General features: G+C 46.1%; 1 protein-coding gene across 2 annotated transcripts in view; it reads right to left on the bottom strand.

Moving 5' to 3' along the window:
• Nucleotides 1-22,891, bottom strand: part of CGNL1 (cingulin like 1) — a 136,237-nt gene that overhangs the window by 24,614 nt on the left and 88,732 nt on the right. For both annotated transcript variants that reach the window (XM_081127715.1, XM_081127716.1), the window contains exons 9-10: nucleotides 4,084-4,290; nucleotides 3,124-3,228 (exon numbers count right to left, since the gene is read on the bottom strand). In XM_081127715.1, the coding sequence (XP_080983841.1) occupies nucleotides 3,124-3,228; nucleotides 4,084-4,290 (312 nt within the window). The remainder of the gene's footprint in view (nucleotides 1-3,123; nucleotides 3,229-4,083; nucleotides 4,291-22,891) is intronic.

Here is a 22,891-nt window from a genome sequence, read left to right as displayed (position 1 = left end):
CCCATGCATTTGCACTTGAAAGTTACCCAGGTAATCCTTTTTTCTTTTTTTTAATATATCTTTATTGATTTCAGAGAGAGGAAAGGAGAGGGAGAGAAGGAGATAGAAACATCAATGATGAGAGAGTCATTGATCGGCTGCAGCCCACAACCCGGGCATGTGCCCTGACCGGGAATCGAACCCCAATTGCCCGGATCCTAGGTCGACGCTCAACTGCTGAGCCACGCCTGGCCGGGCACCCAGGTAATTTTAACATGAAGTTTCAAGATGTTGTTTAGCACATGCTCTTCCTCTTTGGTTATTCAAGAATTAGGTTCCGATACATCACTGCTGAGAAAACATGTCCCTAGTTCACGTGAAAAGAAGCCAAGCTGGCAACTGTGAATTTAGGAGTTAGGAGGGAAATACGCTGTGGCCACAGTGACTACATTTCCAAGACCAGAAATATGAGCTCCTTCACTAATATTGGGATCTAAACTTGAGGAAAATTTATCAACTTGGAAAACCCAAAACACCAAGTCGGTGGATGTATTAACAATGAGTGCCCTTGAGCCTGGGGACCATTATCCATGAGCGGATGCAGAGCCTTTTACTACATGACTAAGGCCCCAATTCATCCACATTAATAATAAGCAAGTGGCAGGTGAGCCTAAGGGCTGAAGGAGAGGAGGCTGGGAGAAAGCTGGTCTCCTCAGAGCCCAGTCACACACTAACCGCAGACGGCAACAGAGGGAGCACTGGGGCCTTTTAATTCTGTTGCCTCAATACACAGAAGTCAACAGGGGGAGGTGACGGTACACAGAATACAAACCCTCATCCCTCCCTGAAGGAAAAAACTGTGGCTTCTCCAGAAAAGCCGTTTCTCAAGGGAATCAGAGCTGCCTCTGTCTTGAATGAAGCTCAAGTCCATCTGCCTGGCAGCACAATCCTACACCAACGGGTAGGGACCCAGCAAACCAAACGGCATCTTTAGGACCTGCTGCCACTCTCTGACCAAGTCATAATAAATCAGACCTAAGTTCACATGGTCCTCAGCCACTGTAAAGAAATGCACGAAAATGCAACAGATCACTAAAGGCACAAAGATTTTGAAATATAAAATGCTTGTGTGGAAAAAAAACCAAAACACACACACAGTTATTCTTTCCTCCCCCTCTCAGGGGTAAGCCCTTTCGGTGGCTAGCTTTGGGAAGAGAGTTATGCAGAGAGGTATAGAACTAAAGGGGCTGACTGTCTGCTTCCAGATTTTAGAGAAAATGGAGTATTTTAGGATGACGGTGCACTTTTTACAGCACTACTTTTGAGATGAGATAATTCGGATTAACGATGGTGAGGTGGCTAGGCCCTTTATAAATGCCTGCTAGACTGTGCTAGGATGGCCACACAGTGCACGAAGCAGTCTCACCATCTCCACACCTGAGAAAACAGGCCCGAACAAAATTAACAGGTGAGGGATGCTTTCCAAGGCAAGGACAGAGCCCCGGAGGTGGGGGTGGGTGGGGTCTACATTAAGATCTTTAGGCCTTGAAGCCACATCTGTTCTCTCCCCAAAGTTAACTATGAGCCTGAATTCACAGCCGGTGACCTACCCCCTTACATGTGAAACTTCTGGTTTGACCAAAGGATGGTGCAGACTGAGAGCCTGTAACAGGTGCCCCCAATGCTCCATATGGACATGACTCGAGGTGCAGATTTCTGCCCCTGTAGAAGACAAACTTTTCTCCTCTTTTTCTGTCCCCAACTGGCTCATAGACTTAAACCCCACATTTTGGTGGCTGGGTTGTAGCCATCACAAGCCTTAAACAGCAGCATGGTGAAATTGCCATCTACACAAAATCAACTGAACAAGAGTTTGTAACAAAGATGGATGGATGGATGGATGGATGGATGGATGGATGGATGGATGGATGGATGGATGATGGATGGATGGGAGGAAGGAAGGAGGGAGAGGAGGAGGAGGAGGGAGAGAGAGGAGGGGGGGAGAGAGAGGAGAAAATCCAAAGTTAGGACACTCAGACACCAAACTCAGGAAAATCCAGGGCTTTACTATATTCAAAGACAAGGTCTTTGTGTCCAAAGCCAGAAAGAAGATGGAGACCACTGATTGGGGCTGAGGACTCCTGATTTATGGGGGGCCTGAGGGTACAGGCTCCTCTCCTCTACCGTGAAGGAATAAAGCTGTATGCGGAAAGGAAAGCTGCCACTGGACCTTTACAAATCTGAGTACGGCCTGCGGTCAGCTCTTAGGACTGCTCGTGAGCCCCTCCTCTGCCTGACCTCCACCTCCTAATGGAAAACTTTTAACAACCTCTTCTTAGACAACTGCTCAGAAACCCTGGCTTTCACCTTTTTAGAAATTCACCCAAGTGTTGGTTGGTGCTGGTTCTTTAAAACCCCGAGGGCAGGTAGGAGGAAGGAGACACCTGGATCACGTGGAAGTCACTGTGCAAACTCAACTGAGAACTTCAGTGGAGACTGTTTTTTTAGAATGTACTTCAACCCAGCTTTCTAACCTTCAAGTGGGAAAATCTAATTTTCTAAGAACCTACTGATTTTGAATAGAGATAGCTATCTAGCTTCAAGGAACTGACTTCCTCCTGCTCCTTTCAAAGCCATCTTCAAGGTCTGCACCCTCTGGAGTCTGTTTGCCCAGAGGACAGAGAAACTTGGCTTCCGGCAGACAGCCAAGCGACGCTGCCCTGGGCACCAACCATGTGGCCGGCCTTCTTACACAACTCACATTTTATCTTTGGAAAGCTGTCAAGCTCTTTAACATCTAGACCAGGATTTTCAACCTCAGTACTACTGACACTTGGGGCCAGACAATCCATTGCTGTGGGGTCCGTCCTGTGCTTTGTAGGATGTTTAGCAGCATCCCTGGCCTTTACGCACTAGATGCCCAGTAGCATCACCCCTACTGTGACAACCAAAACTGTCTCCAGATATTGCCAAATGTCCTCCAGTTAAGAACCACTGGTCTGGATGGATACTCTGAGGTCAGGGTGGTTATTATGCAGGAGTTATCTGGAAGACGAGGGCCAGTGGCAGTCTGCAAATGTCCCCCCAATTTTGCTTCTCGGGCTTCCTGTGTGCGGGATAAAGACGATAGCCCTCAGTGTTTACCTGAGCATCTTCCAGCTCACTCTCCAGGGCCCTTCTGGCTGCCGTGGCTTCTTTTTCTTCCTTCCTTGCACGCATGAGGGCCTCCTCTAATTGTCGAATTTCCCCCTACAATGAAACATGGAGTCAAGATGTACTCAGATGTGTGCTGCACCTCTGCAGCTGGCTCGGTGGCAGGAGAGGAGTGAAGGAGACAGACACAGGCACGGCCAGCAGTGTCACGGGCCCAGCGTGGCACAAGACAGCCATGTTCCTGGGTGTGTGTGCCTGTCTGGGGTTCTGTACTCAGACAGACGTGAACACCTAAATCACCTGGGGTAGTTTTCTGAAAATACTAATATCCAGCCTCTACCTGGAGCAGGCACTGATCGACTCAGGCACAGAGTTTTGGAAAAGGCTTCCAGGTGATTCTGACGCTTGACCCTTGAGGAACCTCTGTTGGAACACGTCTCCCTTTACATTTCTTTTGTCTCTTTTACTGTCAGAGGCCACCGGAGCCTGTCTCTTGTGAACAGCCTCCCACCTCCAGAAACCTGGCAAACCAGAGAGTTGGTTTGTTAAATTGGTTTATGACTTCAAACACCATCAACTGTGTTAAAGAATGAACAGTCATGAGAGAGACCGGCTCTGACGGTGGGGTTAAATGGCCTTTTCGGGTCTGTGGAGGCCTCCGCTCAGTGATGAAGGGTTGAGTGTGTCTGCTGTCTGCGTGAGTGGGGTTCCTGCACCTACACATGCACGTCCCCCCGACTTCATCAGCCCTGTTCCCAGGCCTCGCTAGCAGCTCAGCTCCCACTCAAACTGCTTGCAGAAGCACAAACAGAATGGTTTGCAGAGAGGACACAGTCCCCAGTGCTTTGACCTTTCCTACTAAATCATGACAGTAAATCCCTTCCCACTCCTGAAACCGCTCACACAGGAAGGAGGGCCCACAGATGCCCAGTGGAGCCCCGCGAGCCTCACCTCGTACTTCTTCAGGGTGTCCTTCGCTTTGGCTTCATCGCCTTTCAGGTCCGCGACCTGCCTCTGAAGCCGAGCGATGCTCTGCTCCAGCTCGCCGACGCGTCCCCGCAGCCTCTCATTCTCCTCCTGCAGGGCCTCCGCGTGCAGCTCAGCCCCCATCTGGGTTTGCTGGGAAGTGCTGTTCCGACTGGCCAGGACCTCAACATTCTGTTCAAAACACAAAAACAGCGTCAAGAGGAAGGCCCCAGCTCCCAGGATGGCTGACATTTATTTAAAAACCACGACATGCCCTGGCTGGTGTGGCTCAGTTGGTGAGCATCGTCCTGTGCACCAAAAGGTCGCTGGTTTGATTCCTGGTCAGAGCACATGCCTGGGTTCCTGCTCGATCCCCAGTAGGGGATGTACAGGAGGCAACCAACTGATGTTACGCTCTCAGATTGATGTTCCTCTCTTCTCCCGTCCTCTCTCCCTAAAAATCAATAAACTACTCTTTATAATAAAAAAAAGAAATCCACGATGTGTCAGGCACCGTTCTGAGCCAAGGTGGCACACTGCAGCCAGCAGACCAAGTCTCCAGCCGTCCACCTGCTGTGAAAATGCAGTGTCAGTGGAACACCCCCACACCATGGATACCTGTCTAGGGCTGCTTCCATGCTACCACAGCAGAGTGAGGAGTTGCGGCCGAGACACAAGGCCTGTGATGTCACAAAGCCTAACGTACTTACTAACCTGGCTCTTTACAGAAAGTTTGTCAGCCCTTGCCTGGGTCAAGTCCTTGACATCTAGAGGAGGCCCTCGTGCATGCAAGAAAAGAAGAAAAGGGAGCCATGGCAGCCAGAAGGACCCTGGAGAGTAAGCTGGAAGATGCTCAGGTAAACACTGAGGGCTCACACAGGACTTCAACCTGTGAACAACTCTGCAGGGGCAGCAGGGGGCACTGTTCTTATCACCATTTTAAAGACAAACACACTGAGACGTGGGTGGATTAATGAACTAGTCCAGGTTCACTTAGGAGGAAATGCACTCAGGCTGCCAGAATCCTCACCGGTTCTGTAACCTGTGACCACTGCCTCCTGGTGAGTTCACTTCCCAGACCCTCACCATGTGCAGGGCCCCTTAATAGAAGCTCTTGATGAAGGATAGGTTCTGTGTATAGATGTTTTTTAATGTCCAATACAAACTGGGAAATTAAAATTTGCTTAAATTATGATATAGTTCATAGTGCAAGCTGTAGGCACTATCATCTAAAAATGAGCTTGTGCTGCACACAAATCCTAACAGAAGGAACCGCAACAGTTACAGGATGGTTCTTGTTAATTCCAGATGTCACATGGACTTATTATTTTTTTGGCTCATTCACTTGAAGTGATGATAAGTGGCCTTGTCCACAAATCCACCTCTCCCAGCAGATCTCTAGCCTTCCATTTCTCCACTACTGCAACGATGCCAGTATTAGCAAACTGAACGCTCATGAAGCAGCAATGCAGGTGCCTGCAAGAAAAGGCAGGCCCAGGGAGGGCAAAATCCAGCTTCAAAGGCTACGTCACAGCCCACCTGGGAGAGCTATCTGCCAGATTGCTTGCTTCCTTGCATAGCTATGGTTCAGAAAGATCTTTAAATCTTTTAACAGTACAGTAAGCTGTATCATCTTGAATTTAACCAATTAGAGAGTTTCAGAAACCAGTGAGTCTTTTCACACCCCAAATGTTTAATTCTATACATCTGGGAAGCCCAGAGCCAAGCTACTGAATCAGAACACAGCTGACATGGCAAGGAGAAAACTCAGGGGCGCAGCAGCCAGGATTTCTCAGGACTGCTTGGATATCATCTCCTACTTAAACCAACAAGATGAACCAGGAGAAATAAAGTGTGTCTGAAAGCTTGAAGAGGGACCTAAAGAATCCAATAACTGGTCAGGCCAGGGAAAGAGAAAAGTCTAGATTGCCCATTCCTGCCCTAACTTTTCCATTAGAAGATAAGACACTACGAAGCTACAATTATCAAGACAGTGTGGTGCTGGTGTAAGGATCCACATATAGACCAATGGAATAGAACTGGGAGTCCAAAAATAAATCCTCACATCAATTGATTTTCAACGAGGTGCTAAGACAATTCAATGGGGAAAAACAGTCTTCAACAAATGCTGCTGGAATAAATGGATGAATATACTCACATGCAAAAGAAAGAAATCAGGCCCCTTCCTTACACTGTACATAAAAATTAACTCAAAATGTACCACAGACCTAAATGCAAGATCTAAAACTATAAAACTCTTAAAAGAAAACATAGGAGTAAATATTTGTGATCTTAGGTTAGGCAAAAGCCTCTTAAACACAATGCCAAAAGCACAAGGGACACAAGAAAATGTAGATATATTAGACTTCCTCTAAATTAAAAACATTTGTGTTATAAATGACACCATCAAGAAAGTGAAAAGACAATGCACAGAATGAGAGAAAATATTTACAAACCATATATCTGGTAAAAGACCCATATCTAGAATATATAAAGAATGCTTAACTTAAATAAAAGATAAATAACCTGATTAAAACTGGACAAAGGATCTGAGTATAAAGAAATCTTCCCAAAGAAGATAGACAAAAGTCCACTAGCACATGAAAAAATGCTCAACATCATTAGTTATTAGGAAAATGCAAATCAAAACCATATCAAGGTGCTACTTCACACCCACTGGGATGGCTTTAATAAAAAAGACAAATAATAGCAAGTGTTGGCGAGGATGTGGAGAAATCGGAGCCCTCATACGTTACCGATGGGAAAGTAAAATGGTGCAACCACTTTAGAAAACAGCTTGGCAGTTCCTCAAAATACTAAATAGAGCTATCATACGACACAGCAATTCTATTACTAAGTATATATGTAGGAAAAATGAAAGCCTATGGACACACAAAAACTTAATAGCAGCTTTATTCATGACAGCCAAAAAGTGGAAACAACCCAAATATCCATCAACTGGTGAGCAAGTAAACAAAATGTGGTCTATTCATACAATGGAATATTTGGGGGGCCTAAAAAGGAATGAAGTAGTGATACACTCTACAACATGGATGAAGCTTGAGAACACTGCACTACATGGGGGGAAAAAAGCCATTTACAAAAGGTGACATTTATATGAAATGTCCAGAATAGGCAACTCTAGCTAGAGAGAAAGTAGATGAGTGGTTGCCTAGGGCTGAGGGGAACCAGAGGATTGGGAGACAGAAGCTAGAGGGTGGGTACAGGGTTTCCTTCTGGGGTTATGAAACTATTCTAAAATTGTGCAATGGTTGCACAACTCTGTGAACATACTAAAAACCACTGGATCTTGCACTTTAAATAGCTGAATTTTATATATTATGTGAATCGTATCTCAATATTGCTGATTTTTAAAAAGGGGGAGAGGGAGAGAGAGGAAAAAAGACAAGGAAACCTTAGGAGAGGTGATGCATTAGCCCCAGGGTCTGAGGCCCAGCCAGGCACTAGTGAGGGGAAGAGGAGACTAGAGGCTGCTGCCTAAGTGGACTGGTAAAGCGAAGAGCACTAACATGTGTGGTCAGTGCTTTGTCGTCCACCCAGAACAAGGACAGAACAAAGACACAACACCAGATCTGGTTTAACCTGGACTGGGGCCTCCCTGGCACTCCGACATGCTAGACAAAGGAGCTCCCGCTGTGTTTTGATGTTTAGAACTTGGTGCTTTTGGTTTGAAAGTTGTGGGGGCACATTCTGAGTCCTGGGAGGACCGACTAGCCAGGACCGACAGGGGTCTGTCCCAGTCCCAGCTTTCGGCTTCACAGGGTGAGCGAGCAGGACTCCAGGGGAGCGTGTGTGTGTTGAGATACTTAGTCCTGTTTTGACTGTTTGTAATATGTTTTGTCTTTGTGTCTTCATAATGTGGTAGACCACATTATATTTACAAATAAATTAACTTAAGCCTCTATTGACAGTCCTTTCCAGAGCCCTTCCTCGTCCCCGCCTTGCCACACACCCAGTCCATTTTACATAAAGCCCACATTACAAACTTCCTTCTCCTGAAATGATACCTGATTCACCTACAGCAGTCCTGGAATCTAAAAAACTAAAAACGATACCCCCTTACTCACGGCAAGTCCCACATGCAGTTCTTCTCCATGACGTCCCAGTGAAAAGAAAACTGGTTGAAAGGATCTCCAAAAGCCCTTGCAACTTGGAACTTTAACCTATGCATCATCTTTTCCAAATGCTTACACTGTGTCTCCTGAATGTGGCAAAGGCAGTGGAACTCCACCAAGACCAGAGCTGGTAAAGATCCACTCAGACAGGAGGTCACTGGGGACAGCTGCTGACCTCACTTCAGGAGGTCACTGGGGACAACTGCTGACCTCACTTAAGTTGCTGGTGCTGCATCTCAGTAATTCTTTGATCTTAAGTCCTTATGTCACAACAAGATTAGAGAGGATGTTCCATCATCAATAAAACCAGAGAGCACACAGTTTCTAAGGATTCATTTAGCATGTCATGGCCCCCTATGTAATACCTATTTTTAAAAGGATTACATCAATTTGCTTTTCAATATTTTAACTATTTTCAGTCATAAATAGTTAACAAAGATCAACTTCAATTCCTTAGCTACTACATAAGGCTGAAAACACCACACTGGGTCAAAATCACAAAAGCAAAAGTGGCGGATGTGCTATGTTGCATTGTTTTTCAAGACTAGATGATCCCCTAAAATTGCACTGAAATCATTTCTGCCCCCATCAGACAGTCAAGGTCAAAGGCTGGATAACACAGTGTGTGGGTGGTGTAAAGAGACAGATTCTCTCACTCGCTGCTAGTGGGGCTAGAAACTGGAATGAAATCCTGAAGGGCAATTTGGTAGTTAGCAATCAAAACAATAATGCACATTCTCTTTGACCCAGCAACTTTTCCTCTAGCACTTATCCTACGTGTGTGCAAAATGACATGTAAAAAGATAGTATATTAATTGCAGCACTATAATAGCAAAAGATTGAAAACAACTAAATCCCAATTAATCAGGCACCTGTTAAATAAGTTATATTAGTTTGATTAAAAAAAGTGAGGACTATGCAAGGAACAGAATATTGTACATGGCATATTCCTGTTTGTCTAAGGAGAAGGTGAGGGGAATAAATAAGCATGTACTTGTCTACATAAGAAACTGGTAACACTGCCTGGCTGTGAGGGAGGCGATGGGGCTATGGAGAGAAGCAGAGGCAAGTATTCCACTGCAAATCCTCTTATAACTTTTGAATTTTGAACAATGGGAATTCAACAGATATCAAAATATTTTAAATATACTTTTGTTGTTGAAAAATGTGACTATCTATGGCCACAGGCGCTTGGAGGACAACCACCTCCCCAGCCCATTTCTCACCGCCTCCAGCCTCTAGAAAGCTTCCCCAGCGAGTTCACAGATACTCTGGGCCCTGAAAGATAGCAGTGCTGGAGCCCAGGGAGCAGCTGTGCAAACACAGCGTGGCGCCAACTCTCCCACGCTGGTTGACATAGTTAAGAAATTCCTTTGCACCACATATAGCTGGGAGAGTGGAAAAGGCCCAGATGGCCCTGGACTTGCACTTACATGAGTGCTTCTCCAAATTTTCCACCCAAGCAACCCTAAGACAGAGAAGTCCAATGTGGGGTGATGAGAGACATCCAAGGGACTGCAGACAACTGTCTTCACGGCTTGGGTTTTTCCATCAAAAATGCATGCACAGCCCAGCCGGGCGTGGCTCAGCGGTTGAGCATCAACCTAGGATCCAGGAGATCAGGGTTCACTTCCCGGTCAGGGCACATGCCCGGGTTGTGGGCTCAATCAATGACTCTCGTCACTGATGTTTCTATCTCTCTCTCCCTCTCCTTTCCTCTCTCTGAAATCAATAAAGATATATTTAAAAAAAAAAAAAAGCATGCACATTTGCATTCGACATCATAACATTTTTCATTCCACTCGGTGTCTCATTTTATTTTATTTTATTTTATTTTATTTTATTTTATTTTTTCTAATATGTCTTCATTGATTTCAGAGAGAGAAAGGGAGAAGGAGAGAGAGAGAGATAGAAACATCAATGATGAGAGAGTCATTGATCGGCTGCCTCCTGCACACACCCCACTGGGGATTGAGCCCGCAACCCGAGCATGTGCCCTGACCGGGAATCAAAATGCGATCTCCTAGATCATAGGTCGATGCTCAACCACTGAGCCACACTGGCTGGGCCTGTGTCTCTTTTTATATTACAATACTGCGTCATTGGTGTTCTGGGAAAACCACTTCTATCCTGGAGCTTAGCCAAGCACTTTTTCCCGCCCGCCCAGCACATGTGCACACCTCCCAGCCTGAGTAATACAGACAAATCATCTCAAGAAAGGAATTCTCAGTTTTAATTCTACAGATGTGTGTCTAACCATGTAGAAGAAAAAGCAGTCTCTAACTCAGGCTGCATCTTGTTCTGGGCCCTTTATTCAGCCAGGCCCAGCAGATCCTTAGTTTCCTCATTTGCAAAAGGGGGATGAAGGTACCTAATTTGTGCACTATTGGAAATATCTAGTTAAGTAAGGTGACAGTCTTACAGTGGCCCTTGTTATTACTACCAGGCCAATGAAACCCACATGTGTTTCCCAGAAGGGCAGGATTTTGCACGGCTCACCCACTGTGGTTCTACATCCTCAAGCTTTGCCTCGGGTAGCAAAGTGCACATCTCTACCAGATAAATAGCAAGCCTGGGTTTCTCAAAAGAGAGAGCTAAGATCTTCCAACAGTCTATCCAGGACAACTGCATCACACAAATTAGATGACCCCCTTCTCATTTCAATTGCAAGTGAAGTTTCTTGGTGGGCTAATTCATTAAAAATTTTGCCCCGCACTGGCTGGTATGCCTCAGTTGGTTGAGAGTCACCCCATGCCCTTAAAGGTTACCGGTTCCATTCACGGTCAGGGCACATGCCCAGGTTGCAGGCTTGATCCTGGGTAGGGGCGTGCAGGAGGCAGCCGATCAATGTTTCACTCTCACATTGATGTTTCTCTCCCTTTCCTTCCTCTCTCTCTCAAATCAATAAAAAATTAAAATTAGCCCAGCCAGGTGTGGCTCAGCGGTTGAGCATCAACCTGGGATCCAGGCAATTGGGGTTGGATTCCAAGTCATGGCACATGCCTGGGTTGTGGGCTCGATCCCCAGTCGGGGCCGTGCAGAGGCAGCCGATCAATGACTCTCTCCTCATTAATGTTTCTCCCTCTCTCTCTCCCTCTCCTTTCCTCTCTCTGAAATCAATAAAGATATATATATTTTTTTTTCATTACAAAAAAAAAAAATGTAGCCCCATTTCCCTATCCAGGATGGTCTGGTAAACTAATGGCAACTAAGAAAATTCTTCCAAAACAAATAGCATATTTCAATGTGCTGAATTGCTAAATTTCCACTTCTGAAATAGTTGACTTTTAACCATATGCTCCAATTACTGATTTAAAAGGGGAGTAGGGGGGAGAATATATAATTGTATCACACACACAAAAATAACCAAAATCCCAGTCTTTGCCAAGTACCACCATTCACTGCAAATACTGACCTGCTTACAAGCTGGCACATTTTCAGGAGTTAACACCCACATTTGGAAATGTTCACAGTGTCCCTTGGGGCCAAGGGAAGCTTTTATTCATAACAAGTAAAAAGCTCCCCAATAGCACCACACATGGCCGCATCTGAGCGTTCGTCCTGCTCCAAAGGCACTGGTAGGCTCTCTCTGCAGGAGCACAGACCTGACACCTCATACAGGTTTGCTCCTGATCCATAACAAGTAACCTCACGGGACAAGGCTCTTCTGGCTTGTCCTCGGGTAGACCCAACACAAAGACACTCCAGGTCCTACTAATTAACAAGGCCTCCACCACAGCCTGCTTTTGTTTCTCTTCTGTCTCCCTTTTTTGCTGAATGAATGAAAACAGCTGAGGTGTGGAGCCCCGGGGGGCCAGGGAACGGAATGTGGGTTTGTCAGTTCCGTGTCACTGGCCATCCCCACACCAGTGTTGAGGCAGCAGGAGCTCAGCTGATGGGCACCCACAGAGTCCCCTGGGTCAGGTCATCTGCTAGGAGGTGGCCACCTTCTCATCATCACAGCTGCAGACGTCCGCTTTCATTTTCACAATGAGGACCCGGATCACAAATATAATGAGACCCTCTCTCACTCTGAATGTGTGAAGAACCAGGTCCCCTGTACTGTGTCTTCAGCTTCCCCCTCACCTGAGAAACAGTAAACTATTTTGGAATAGAAACAACATATATTTTAGTCCTAAGATGCTCACTCCATCTCTTTCCCTAGTTATCTGTGAATTTCACTGCTGAAGGCCTCAAAGCCACGGCTTCTCACATTTTAATAAGCACAGGACTCACCTGGGGATCTTGTTAAATAAATGCCCATTCTGACTCAGGAAGGATGGAGTAGGACCTGGACTCTGTAGTTCTAACAAGCTCCCAGGTGGTGTCAGTGATGCTGGTCTGTGGCTCCCACTCTGAGTAGTGAGGTTTGGGCTGAGGAGAGGCTGCTCAGGGCCAACAGTCAAGTCCTTTACACTCCTTGGTATGACTCTGGTGCCGGGGACTGGGTGATAGGTGACTCGGGTGCTACTGCAGGATTGGCAGCCAGCTCACACTGTGAGCTATGCAAGCCCTTGACCCCTCTGAGCTCAATTCACATCCTTAAAGAAAGCATAACAGGTAATACTTGTTCTAAATGGGTCAGAAATCCAAAAAAAGATGAGATATAAAAGCTTGGAAAAGCTGAAATCACTACACGAATGTACAGCGATGGGTTTTCCTTCCTCATTTCTGAATCTGCCTACTTACCATTTGGTCAAGTAGGGGGAGCGAGCATTGAAAAGCATCATTTCCAAACCCCAATTCTGAGAATGACATCAGTTTCCAAAACTTCCCTCACTATATTTCCCCAATGCCAATGCCATTCCTTCCTCACATATTTGCAGTTCAGAAATGCACTGGTTATACACTTGGATAAGCTCTTTGTATTTGTGTTCGTGTTCGTGTTTGTGTGTTTGTTTTTGGCAAGGGAGCAGCACATGAAAGAGATGGGAATCAATGTGGCAAAGAAGAGGGCAGTACCCATTACCAACACCCCAAGCATTTTCAAGGAAGAGCTGATTCCAAACAAAGAAGAGTGGAGGTCAATATTCACTTCAATATTCATTTCCTTTTGTTAGATGTGGATTCTGGGCCAGACTCTGCTGATAATTTACTGCATGACCACTTTAGGCAAGTCATTTAACCTCCATCTGCCTTCAGTTTCCTCCTCTGAAAGTTGAATTGGTCAGTCTAGCTAATTTCAACATCTCTACCAGCTCTGAAGTCTGAGATTCCAGAGTGAACTTGAAGAAACTGGGCAGCATTAGGCAATCATGGAATTCAACTAAGAATTCCAGAAGTTCTACTACTAAAACTGTATGCTTCCATTTCCTCTTCAAATGCTGTCAGCTAAACTCAGATCACTTTTACCAGTGTCCCTACCACTGCATCTTGAGCTGAGGACCACGTCTAAAGACAGGAGACTTCATGCCACTGAGCAGGGCAAAGTGTTCTCAGCTCATTCCCTTCCCCATGGTCACTAACCTGCCATAACTCACCAAGTTTAAATGTGTCATGTTTAATGAAGATTCTGTTTGCATTTTGTTTGTTTTCATTGCCCTTGTGGTGATTTTCCTGTTTATAAAATCTTACCTAAACGATACTCCCTTTTACTCATACTTGTAACTCGGTGATTACACAGGTTAAAATTATCATTGATTTTCTTCATAATCTCCTCGTGAAATAAGTTGATATACTTCCCTTTAAATAGTTAAAAACCAGCAAAATTTGCTCTCTGAGTGGCCTGTAATTCAGACACAGGTCCAAGACAAAAATTGTGCTAATAAAATACCTCACACTTGCTCATAGAATGAATTTGACATAGGTGCTCATTAAAGCCACCCAATAAACCTATAGAAAAACTCACAGTGGGGATAAAAATAACTATGATAAAAATACTCTGCACCAAAATAGGTCAAGTGATTTTTCCCAAGAGGCAACATGCTCAATAGTTCAGGCCTTGACATGTAGTGTGATTCCATTGCTATGAAACGTCCACAATAGGCAAATCCATAGAGAAATAAAAAAGACCAGCAGTTGCCAGGGGTAGGGGAAGAGGGAAATTCAAATGTAAGGGGTTTCATTTCAGGATGGTGGACATTTCTTTGGACTTGGGACAGTGGTACAGGTTGCCCGACATTGTGAATTATACAAACCACTAAATTGTACACACTTTAAAATGGTGAAAATGGTGAATTTTATGATACGTGAATGTTATCTCAATAAAAACAAAAGGAGCCCTGGCCAGTGTGGCTGAGTTGGCTGGGCGTTGTCCTGTGCACCGAAAAGGTTACCAGTTCAAATACCAGTCAGGGCACATGCCCAGGTTGCAGGCTCGATCTCCGGTAGGGGGAGTGCAGGAGACAGCCAATCGATGTTTCGGTGTCACATCAATGTTTCTTTCTCTCCTGCCCTCTCCCTTCCTCTCTCTATAAAAATCAATTTAAAAATCTTTTTTAAAAAATTAAAAAATAAAAACAAAAGGAAAAAAAAGAGTTTAGGCCTTGGAGACTAGCCCTACTTGTTTCTTGCTAAACCTTGGTTTTCCCCTTGTTCTGATAAATGAATGGAATCATACTGTACGTGTGTAGCGACGTTTCAGTTACACAGTCAAGAACTCAATCAATGATAGCTATATACGAAGCTCAGGTAGCACCAAAGCTGCACAACTAGGACTTGCACCCAGCTCTCTGACTCCCTGTCTGTAATCTCTGCCGCCTGCTGCTAGGTTCTTCCAAGTGGGGCAGCATGTTCAGGGACAATTGCCCACAGTCCCCCAGAGAAGGGGAAAGATCCACACCTGCCAACTGGGCATTAGCTACGTCCACACCCTGATTTAATGGGGGTGGGAGGAATACGCAATTGTATCATAAAAACAGCATTTCAGCAACTTCTCTGAAACAGAACCCTGGGTTACACACTTTTAATTATGCTTTTGCGTTTCCTTTTTTTTTTAACACCACTCCTTCAAAAATTCTTTAAAAATTTTCCCCAGTTTCCCTGGGTCCTCTCCATTTCTAGCAGATAAAAAGAGCCTCACTTATATTTGTAAGACACCACTTCCTTCACCATGATGCCACAGTCTAAGCTAACCTTGTGACCAGCAAGTAAAAGTTCTGTTTATAGAACCCAACATCCCCCCGCCATGCAGTCAGCCCCTCAAGCAGCTGCTGGCTGGTGGAAGGGACTCCACCCAGACGGTGCCGTGTGTCCAGGACTCTGCGTCACTAGGAAAATTCTGGGGGGCGGCAGCAGGAAAAAAGCAGGGGTGAGACACCCAGTTAAATCCACTTTGTCACTGGCAGACCAGATGGCTTTACAAATGGTTAAAATCAGCTTGCTGTCAGCACACACGTGTCCAACAGGTTGAACAGGATTTTTGAAGACAGACTATAAACAAGCAGGTTCTCCGGAGCACTGCCTAGTTCTGGGGACCCCTCCAAAATAAACCAAAGGTTCAATCTGGAAGCCAGCAGGTCCTAATCGCGTCCACAGTTCTATGCTGTTCCCTTCCCAGAAATCTTGTTATTTATGAAAGTAGATCCTTCAACTTTCCCATTTTGCTGCTCCCATAGTTCTGTAAATGATGAGAAAAATCAACCTTAAGCTGTAGAAATCATGTCATTTAAAAAACTGTAATGAAAATGCTTAAATCAATAACTCTCATTCCAATAACCAGTTCCATAAGCACCTCTTGGCACATCCAAACTAGACTAAATTTCCATGCAGAAGACTGTCAACTCTTCCCTTTGTCCCCTCCCTCCCTCCACGGGCTCAGGAACTGGCGAAATAAAAGTGGAACTGACATCGCACACTTGGGTGGCAAGAGGCTAGGCAAATACTCTCACCTGCTTTGAGGCCGGTTCCCACAGTCCCCAGAGTTAAGACACACAAGGGTGACCTTTATTTATTTCCTCTTTCAAAGATGTCAGCTGTTCCCTGGGACAGAGGTGAGCAGACCGGGCTTCTGCAAAGCCGGCGGCCTCCAGCTTTCTCCTTGCAGGCCAGCCGTCGGGGCTCAGCAGCCAGCTCAAACTGATGAGCAAGGGGAGCAGGGCCAGCAATGGGAACGTCCTAATCCAGGTATGGTCACCTGCACCCTCTGAGGTTTTATCCAAGTAACAATTTCTCTGAATCGCAGTCTGGTTTTCTTAAAAACAGGGGTGGTGTTATGGATCCATTCACTGCATGGATCAAGAAAAATGAAAGATTACATACATTGCCAAGTGTCAAAACACTGTTCACTACGCAAACAGTGTGCAGGAAGGGATTAGTATGTACCACCCAGAAGCTACAGAACATAAATCACAGACTTCCTCCTAGACACAGGCTTGAGGGGGTGTGGTTATAGTTTGGCCTTCATCCCTTGGACAAATTGTTTCCCAGCCATAGCTGCTGGCAAGACTCTCACTCAGTCCCTCTGCTTCTGAAGGAAGGGAAGATAAAATGCCACCTTCTCCCTCTGGGAGAGACAGAGGGGGAGGGATGGAGTAGTCAAGTCTAATCAAAGACGCGCCCCAGGACGGCTAGAGGGCCAAGTCCCATCAGTTTTGTTTTTTCGGTGTGTTTTTAAATTTGTTTTGTTTTGTTAAACCTCATCAGAAGATTTTTTTCCCATTGATTTTTTTTTTAAGAGAGAGAGTGGAAGGGAGGAAGGGAGAGAAAGAAACACCGATGTGAAAGAGACACATCGATTGGTTGCCTCCCGAATGTGCCCTGACCTGAGCCCAGAATCCAACCGGCAACCCTTTGGTGCATGGGCTAGCGCTCTAACCACTGAACCACGCCAGCCAGGACAGGTCCCATCAGTTTATGTTTTGTTGGATATACTTATTGATTTTAGAGAGAGGGGAAGGGGGGGAGAAACATCAGTTGGTGCCTTCCGTGCTGACCGGAGATCGAACCCACAACCTAAGTATGTGCCCTGACCAGGAATCAAACCCACAACCTTTTGGTATACAGGATAATGCTCTAAACAACTGAGCCAGACAGGCCAGGGCCCATCAGTTTTCTTTTTAAAAAGCCATTTGGGCACTTACCATAGAGGCCTCATAAATCATGACGGGGTCACTAGTGCTGCTCACCAAATATTTCAGCCCTTCCCCCCTCCAGGCCATGTATGATCATCCGTGCCTGCCCCCTTGAAGTCAGGTGTAGCCATATGACTTGCTTTGGTCAATGAAATGTGAGTCTCACCTGCCCGGTAGGCATGGCTCAGTGGTTGAGCATCGACCTAGGATCCAGGAGATCGGGGTTCGATTCCCCGTCAGAGCACATGCCCGGGTTGCAGGCTCGATCCCCAGTCAGGGGCATGCAGGAGGCAGCCGATCAATGACTCTCTCATCATTGATGTTTCAACTCTCTCTCTCCCTCTCCCTTCCTCTTTCTGAAATCAATAAAGATATATTATAAAAAAAAAAAAAAAGTGAGTCTGGTCTGTCGTCATCCTGATTACTAACCACCCCAGGCTCCCGAGACAAAGTCTCCCAAGACAAAGTCTAGATCCCTCATAGATACAGGTCTGCATAGAGGCCTAAGACGAAACCTGGTGCTTGAACTCAAGTCCACAAGCCAAAGAAAGCTTCGGCCACATCAAGACACATAGACATCCATTAGACCCTTCCCAGAACCCCACCCCCCCTTGTGAGCAATATTGCAGGGACCAGTGGTGACAGTCAGGGCATCACTGCCAGGGTCCTTCTCTTGCTCCCATCCCTCCTTTAGCTGCCAATACCTTGCCTCTCCCTCCCCCATCAGGGTAACTCCAACACCCCTCTGGCTGGCCTGTGTTTCTTAGATAGTTCCTGGAAGCTCAGCCTGTCACCCCAAAGCCACCCTCTTTGCTGGTCAATTATTCCTTAACTCTTTTGGGGGAAAGGAGACATCTTTTTCCCTTAGCCTCTTTCCTCCTTCACTTTTCTCCCTCTATGGCCAGTGAGTTCCACCCCATCTCATTCTGGGGCTATACCTGGGGAACTGGACCAGGGGCCCAATTCACTACAGGCCCAGGTGGGCTGCTGGTCACATCCCCAAGGACAAGTATCTCAGCCAGGCGGGCAAAACAACAGTTACAGAGAGCTCGCTCCATCTGGACATTGCGCTGACTTCCAAGGGCATCTCACTTAACTCTTAAATTACCACCTCAAGGAGGAACTGTTCTATCCTTTGCTTGTAAATGAAGAAACAGAGGCACTGAGAGGGTAACTGGCTTAAGGTCTCAAGGCTAGTAAGCAGCAGAGCCAGGATACAACCCCAGGCAGCCTGACTTGAGAACCCAACACGCTGGCAACTAGGCAGTGAGCTGCTCACAGGCAGTGACTGCATCTCACTCGGGGCCCAGCCCAGTGCCTGGCGTACAGGGTGCTCACAATCAGAGTTTAGTGACTTAACTGGCTCTCTCCGTGCTTTTAAGGGTCCAAGTATATATTAACGTATCCGATGACAGTCACCAAACATACACACTGCCACACTGCACATTTATTCTATATTATTTTTTCACAGTCAACACGCATTATTTCTGCTGTGTCATGAGCCAGATCAACTTTCGCTATCTAGCCTGGGAACCTAACCCCAATTTATTACAATGTCTCCATGAGAAAATTCTCTCAGCTTCAAACACCCTACATAAAAATAGATTCTAGCACCTTCCTTTCCTAAACTGAGTCCCCCAGTGCGCAGATTCCCTCACTAGGGTGCGGTTAACCTCTGCATCACTAAGGAGTCTGTCCGGCTGACACTGCCTCACTTTGCTGCATCTCTGCCTCCGAGCAGATGTCTGGATTCCAAAAGAATGTGTGAAACTGGACACTCCTCACATTTTTCACAAAGGCCCCATTCTCAGTCCAAATTTTCACAAAACTATGGTTCTCTGGGAGGCACGGGGTCTTGCTTAACCTGATAAATGACTGCTCTGATTCATGAATTTTTAGTTCCCTGAGATACGGCTGGAATTTCCAGCTCACGCGCAGCCTGACATCTGTTCTCATTGCTCATTTTCCAGGTGAGCAAACCAGGGCCTGGAGAGCTGAAGCGACTTGTTCAAAGTCACACAGTGGAATTTTAGCCATGGCAGGAACCTAATGGACGTAAATTTCACTCCCTCCTTTGCATTATCTACTAACCTGAGTGATTCCTCTCCTGCTCCCTGACAAGGATAATGCCACTTGGAACACATGCCTTCTTTTCTCTCCCACCCCTGTCTGGGAACCCAAGGGCCCCCAGGGAGTCCTGTGCTTATCTGGCCTCAGGGAAACACAGAAAAACTATCTTTTCGCCTTGTTGCTGCTGACAGTGGCCACCTACCAAGGGGACAGGACGTGAAGGAAAATATCTTACATTTCCTTCCCAACCTGAAAAATGCATTTTCCCATTCCAACTCCCATCCAAGCCCAGCTTCTCATCTACACACTTCTAGAAAACTAGGACACCCAATTCTAATATACACCTCGCCACCCAACTCATTTACAGTGTGTCTTCCAGAATGATCCTGCCAGAATGACACCTTCACCACTACACAGCTCTGCTCAGAGTCCGGAGTGACTCCCAACATAGAACAAACTGACTCCAAACTCCTCATAGCCTGGCCTCCAAAACCTTTCTAAACAGACTTCTGTCTACCTAGTCAATCTGACCTTGCCCAAGTCTTCAAACTCTGTGTCAAACAAATTCCTCTCTACACTGTGTGTCAGGTTCATTCCCACTTACAGGCCCTTGTACAATATCTAGAATTCTCTGTGGAAAGTACCCCCCACAAAAGGAATTATGTAATGTAGCATTTCCCCAAACGTATTCTATAACATAAAAGTATTATGGGAGAGTCTTTGAAAAAAAAGAGTTTTGTGGTTATATATGCCTGAGAAATTCTTACAGTTGGGTCATTTCTTAGAGAATCACAACCTACAGGTTAAAGGCTCTGAGAAGTCCTATCATAAGGAAAGCCACTTAACTTTATCCCAGGAGTTCCTAAATTTATCTCAGGTCTACCCTCCTTTCTCCCTCTCCATGGACACCACACCAGTCCAAGCTGCCATCATTTCCTTCCTGGGCAACAGCAAGAGCCTCCCAGCATGTCCACCCACATCCCCGCTTCTGCTTTCTCCAATCCATTCCCCATACTCTGGGGCAGGAGAGTGGATTCTGAATCTCAAATCAGATCATGTCACCCCCTGCTTAAATGTTTCAATGGTTTTCCTGTTCTCTTAAGGATAAAGGCAAAAACAAACAACAAAAAACTTCTCAATTCAGTCCACAGAGCTTATACAGTCTACCAAACGTTCCCGGCCCCATCACATAGTGCACCTCTTCTCTCACTCACCCCATCCTTCCACTGGCTTTTTGTTTTAAATTCCCTCCTGTACCATGTTCCCTCCCACCTTAGGGCCTTTGCACATCTGCCTGGAAGGCTCTTCCTTTGCCTCTCTACACCATTAGCTTCTGCTCAGCCCAATCATCTCCTCCTCACAGAAATGGTCCCTGGCATCCCAGACTAGGTCAAATCTAGCTCCCGTCTTCCATGAGCCTTGTCACAGTTGCAATTAATATTTACTTATATGATTTTTCCCTATATTCTCTCCCACTAGACTGTCAGCTTTCTGAGGACAAGAAGCATGTGTCTATTTTTGCTCACTAGGTTTAATATAGTACCTGGCCCAAAGAAAATACTCACAAATCATTGAACCAATCAATCTAAAGTATGGAAAAAGAAAGTATACTACAATATATTCCACAGTGGAGATATAAACCAGGTACTATGGGAGAGGAGATGAGCAGAGCCTTAACTCTGAGGGAGGTGATGGGTAAAGCTGAACCAAGAAGAGAAGGGAAGGGAAAGGCAGTGCAGATAAGAAAAAACAGCACATGTCAAGGTATGGAGGTTCCCAAGGGCCGGCTGCCTCCTGGTGGACTCTGCTTTACATCTAGACCATCCCTATCTGCAATCCTCAAGGGAAGGGAGAATGTTTTTGCCACTCTTCTCTCTAGCACGAAGCTAAGGGCACTGGCAGCACAGAAGTGTCCACTAATGGGAGAAATGAACATCTCCAATGCCATGGACAGGGATCCTAAGGGCACCATCCCCGTGTGCATGTGTGCCAGCCCACATCTTTGCTGCCTAGCACACACGCTCAGTTCACCATCGCCCTGACACTGAAGCCACTACTTGTAGATTCTGCAGGGCCTGCCCTGTGCCTGGCCCACCCTAACCCTCTACTCCTGTGGACCTGGCCCCATGTCTGAAACCAGAGGCCCCTCTTTAATCTCGCTCTGGTTAGCATCGATCCCCAATAATACTCCTATTGATGCCGAGAAGCCAAGATTAAGAGGGTCAGGCCACTCAGGACCCTTCTCTGTGGGCTTCGACGTCGCTGGATCAGGGTTTAAGCACATGCGTCTTTATTTTATTTCCTACCTGCGACAGGAAGACGCAAGCCAGACACTGCTCCTAGAGTTTGTTTTAGCCAAGAGGAATCCTGTCGGGAACCACTCCTACCTCTTCCCACCCCACTCCTCACCCCAATCTACCCAAGCCTGTTCTTTGCCCCACAAAGCAAACAGCTAGTTCTGCCTGCCAAGGCAGATGAGATACACACAAGGGAGAAAACAAAGAGGCCCTCTTGCCCAAGACCTTTCTTTCCTGTTGCATGACAAGGTCACCAGTGCCCTTTATCAGAAGTCGTCAGATGCACCAGGCATCCACAGGGATTGCAGCTGCTGGGACTATCACTCCCTGACCTTGTATTTCCACTGCCACCCTCACACTACCTGACCCAGTAGGATGTGGGGCCGGGGTATCTGCTGCTCTTCTGATTACTTATGTGCTATTCGAAAAGTGCATCCGACTCCCCTCTGGAGTGTCGTCTGGTCCATCCCTTCTTCCCTCTCCTTTCTGGCCCAAGAGCATGCACCTGGCACAGCTACAGTGTGCCGGGGCTATGCTGCCAACAGGCTCGGTTATTACAGCAACGTGGCTCTGTGATTACACTCGTTTTACTGAAGGGGAAACTGGGCTCGACTAGTTAGATGATATGCCCCAAATCACACAGCCAGGGTTCAACCTGGGTCTGTTTGACCCAAGCACAAGCCACCGGCCTTCTTGAGGGCCTCAATAATTCTCTCATAAAGCAGACTTGGTAAGGAGTGGAAGGCTGTCCTCCACCCAAATACTAGGGCATGCAGGACTCTCAATCTGTTCAGCAGACAATTCTGTTGATGATTAGAATGATTTTCTTGGAAATAGTCACATTCTGGTTTTACAACCCAACAGAGAAGGAAATAAGGCAGTTTGGGTTTTGTTTTTACTTCTGAACATATCGGTCGCCTCTGTGAGCACATCCAATTGCACTTCAGAACAACCCTGTGAATATTTTCCCTGAAAACACACTTCCCTCCTCTTGTCTTTCACTCATTTATCTTATCTCCCCAGAGTTCTGAGGCTCCATTCCGCAGCACTCCTGGTTATCAGTTTTGCTTTTACAAGCAACATTTATCTGGATTGCTAAGGCATTCTTGGCCTTCTAGAAATATGCTTTCATTTTTCTTGTCAATTAGTCACTTTATATGCTTCTAAAGTGATGCTTTTATATGAAAATAGATGCCTTGCTAATTCCCTCACCCTTCACTTGGTTTTAACTAAAGCTACAGTGTAACTTTTGACACCTGCTTTATTTTTATTTTTTACA

This window comes from Miniopterus schreibersii, assembly GCF_964146895.1.
Source record: "Miniopterus schreibersii genome assembly, chromosome: 1".
Lineage (NCBI taxonomy): Eukaryota > Metazoa > Chordata > Mammalia > Chiroptera > Miniopteridae > Miniopterus > Miniopterus schreibersii.
This window is presented reverse-complemented; position numbering and strand designations above follow the sequence as displayed.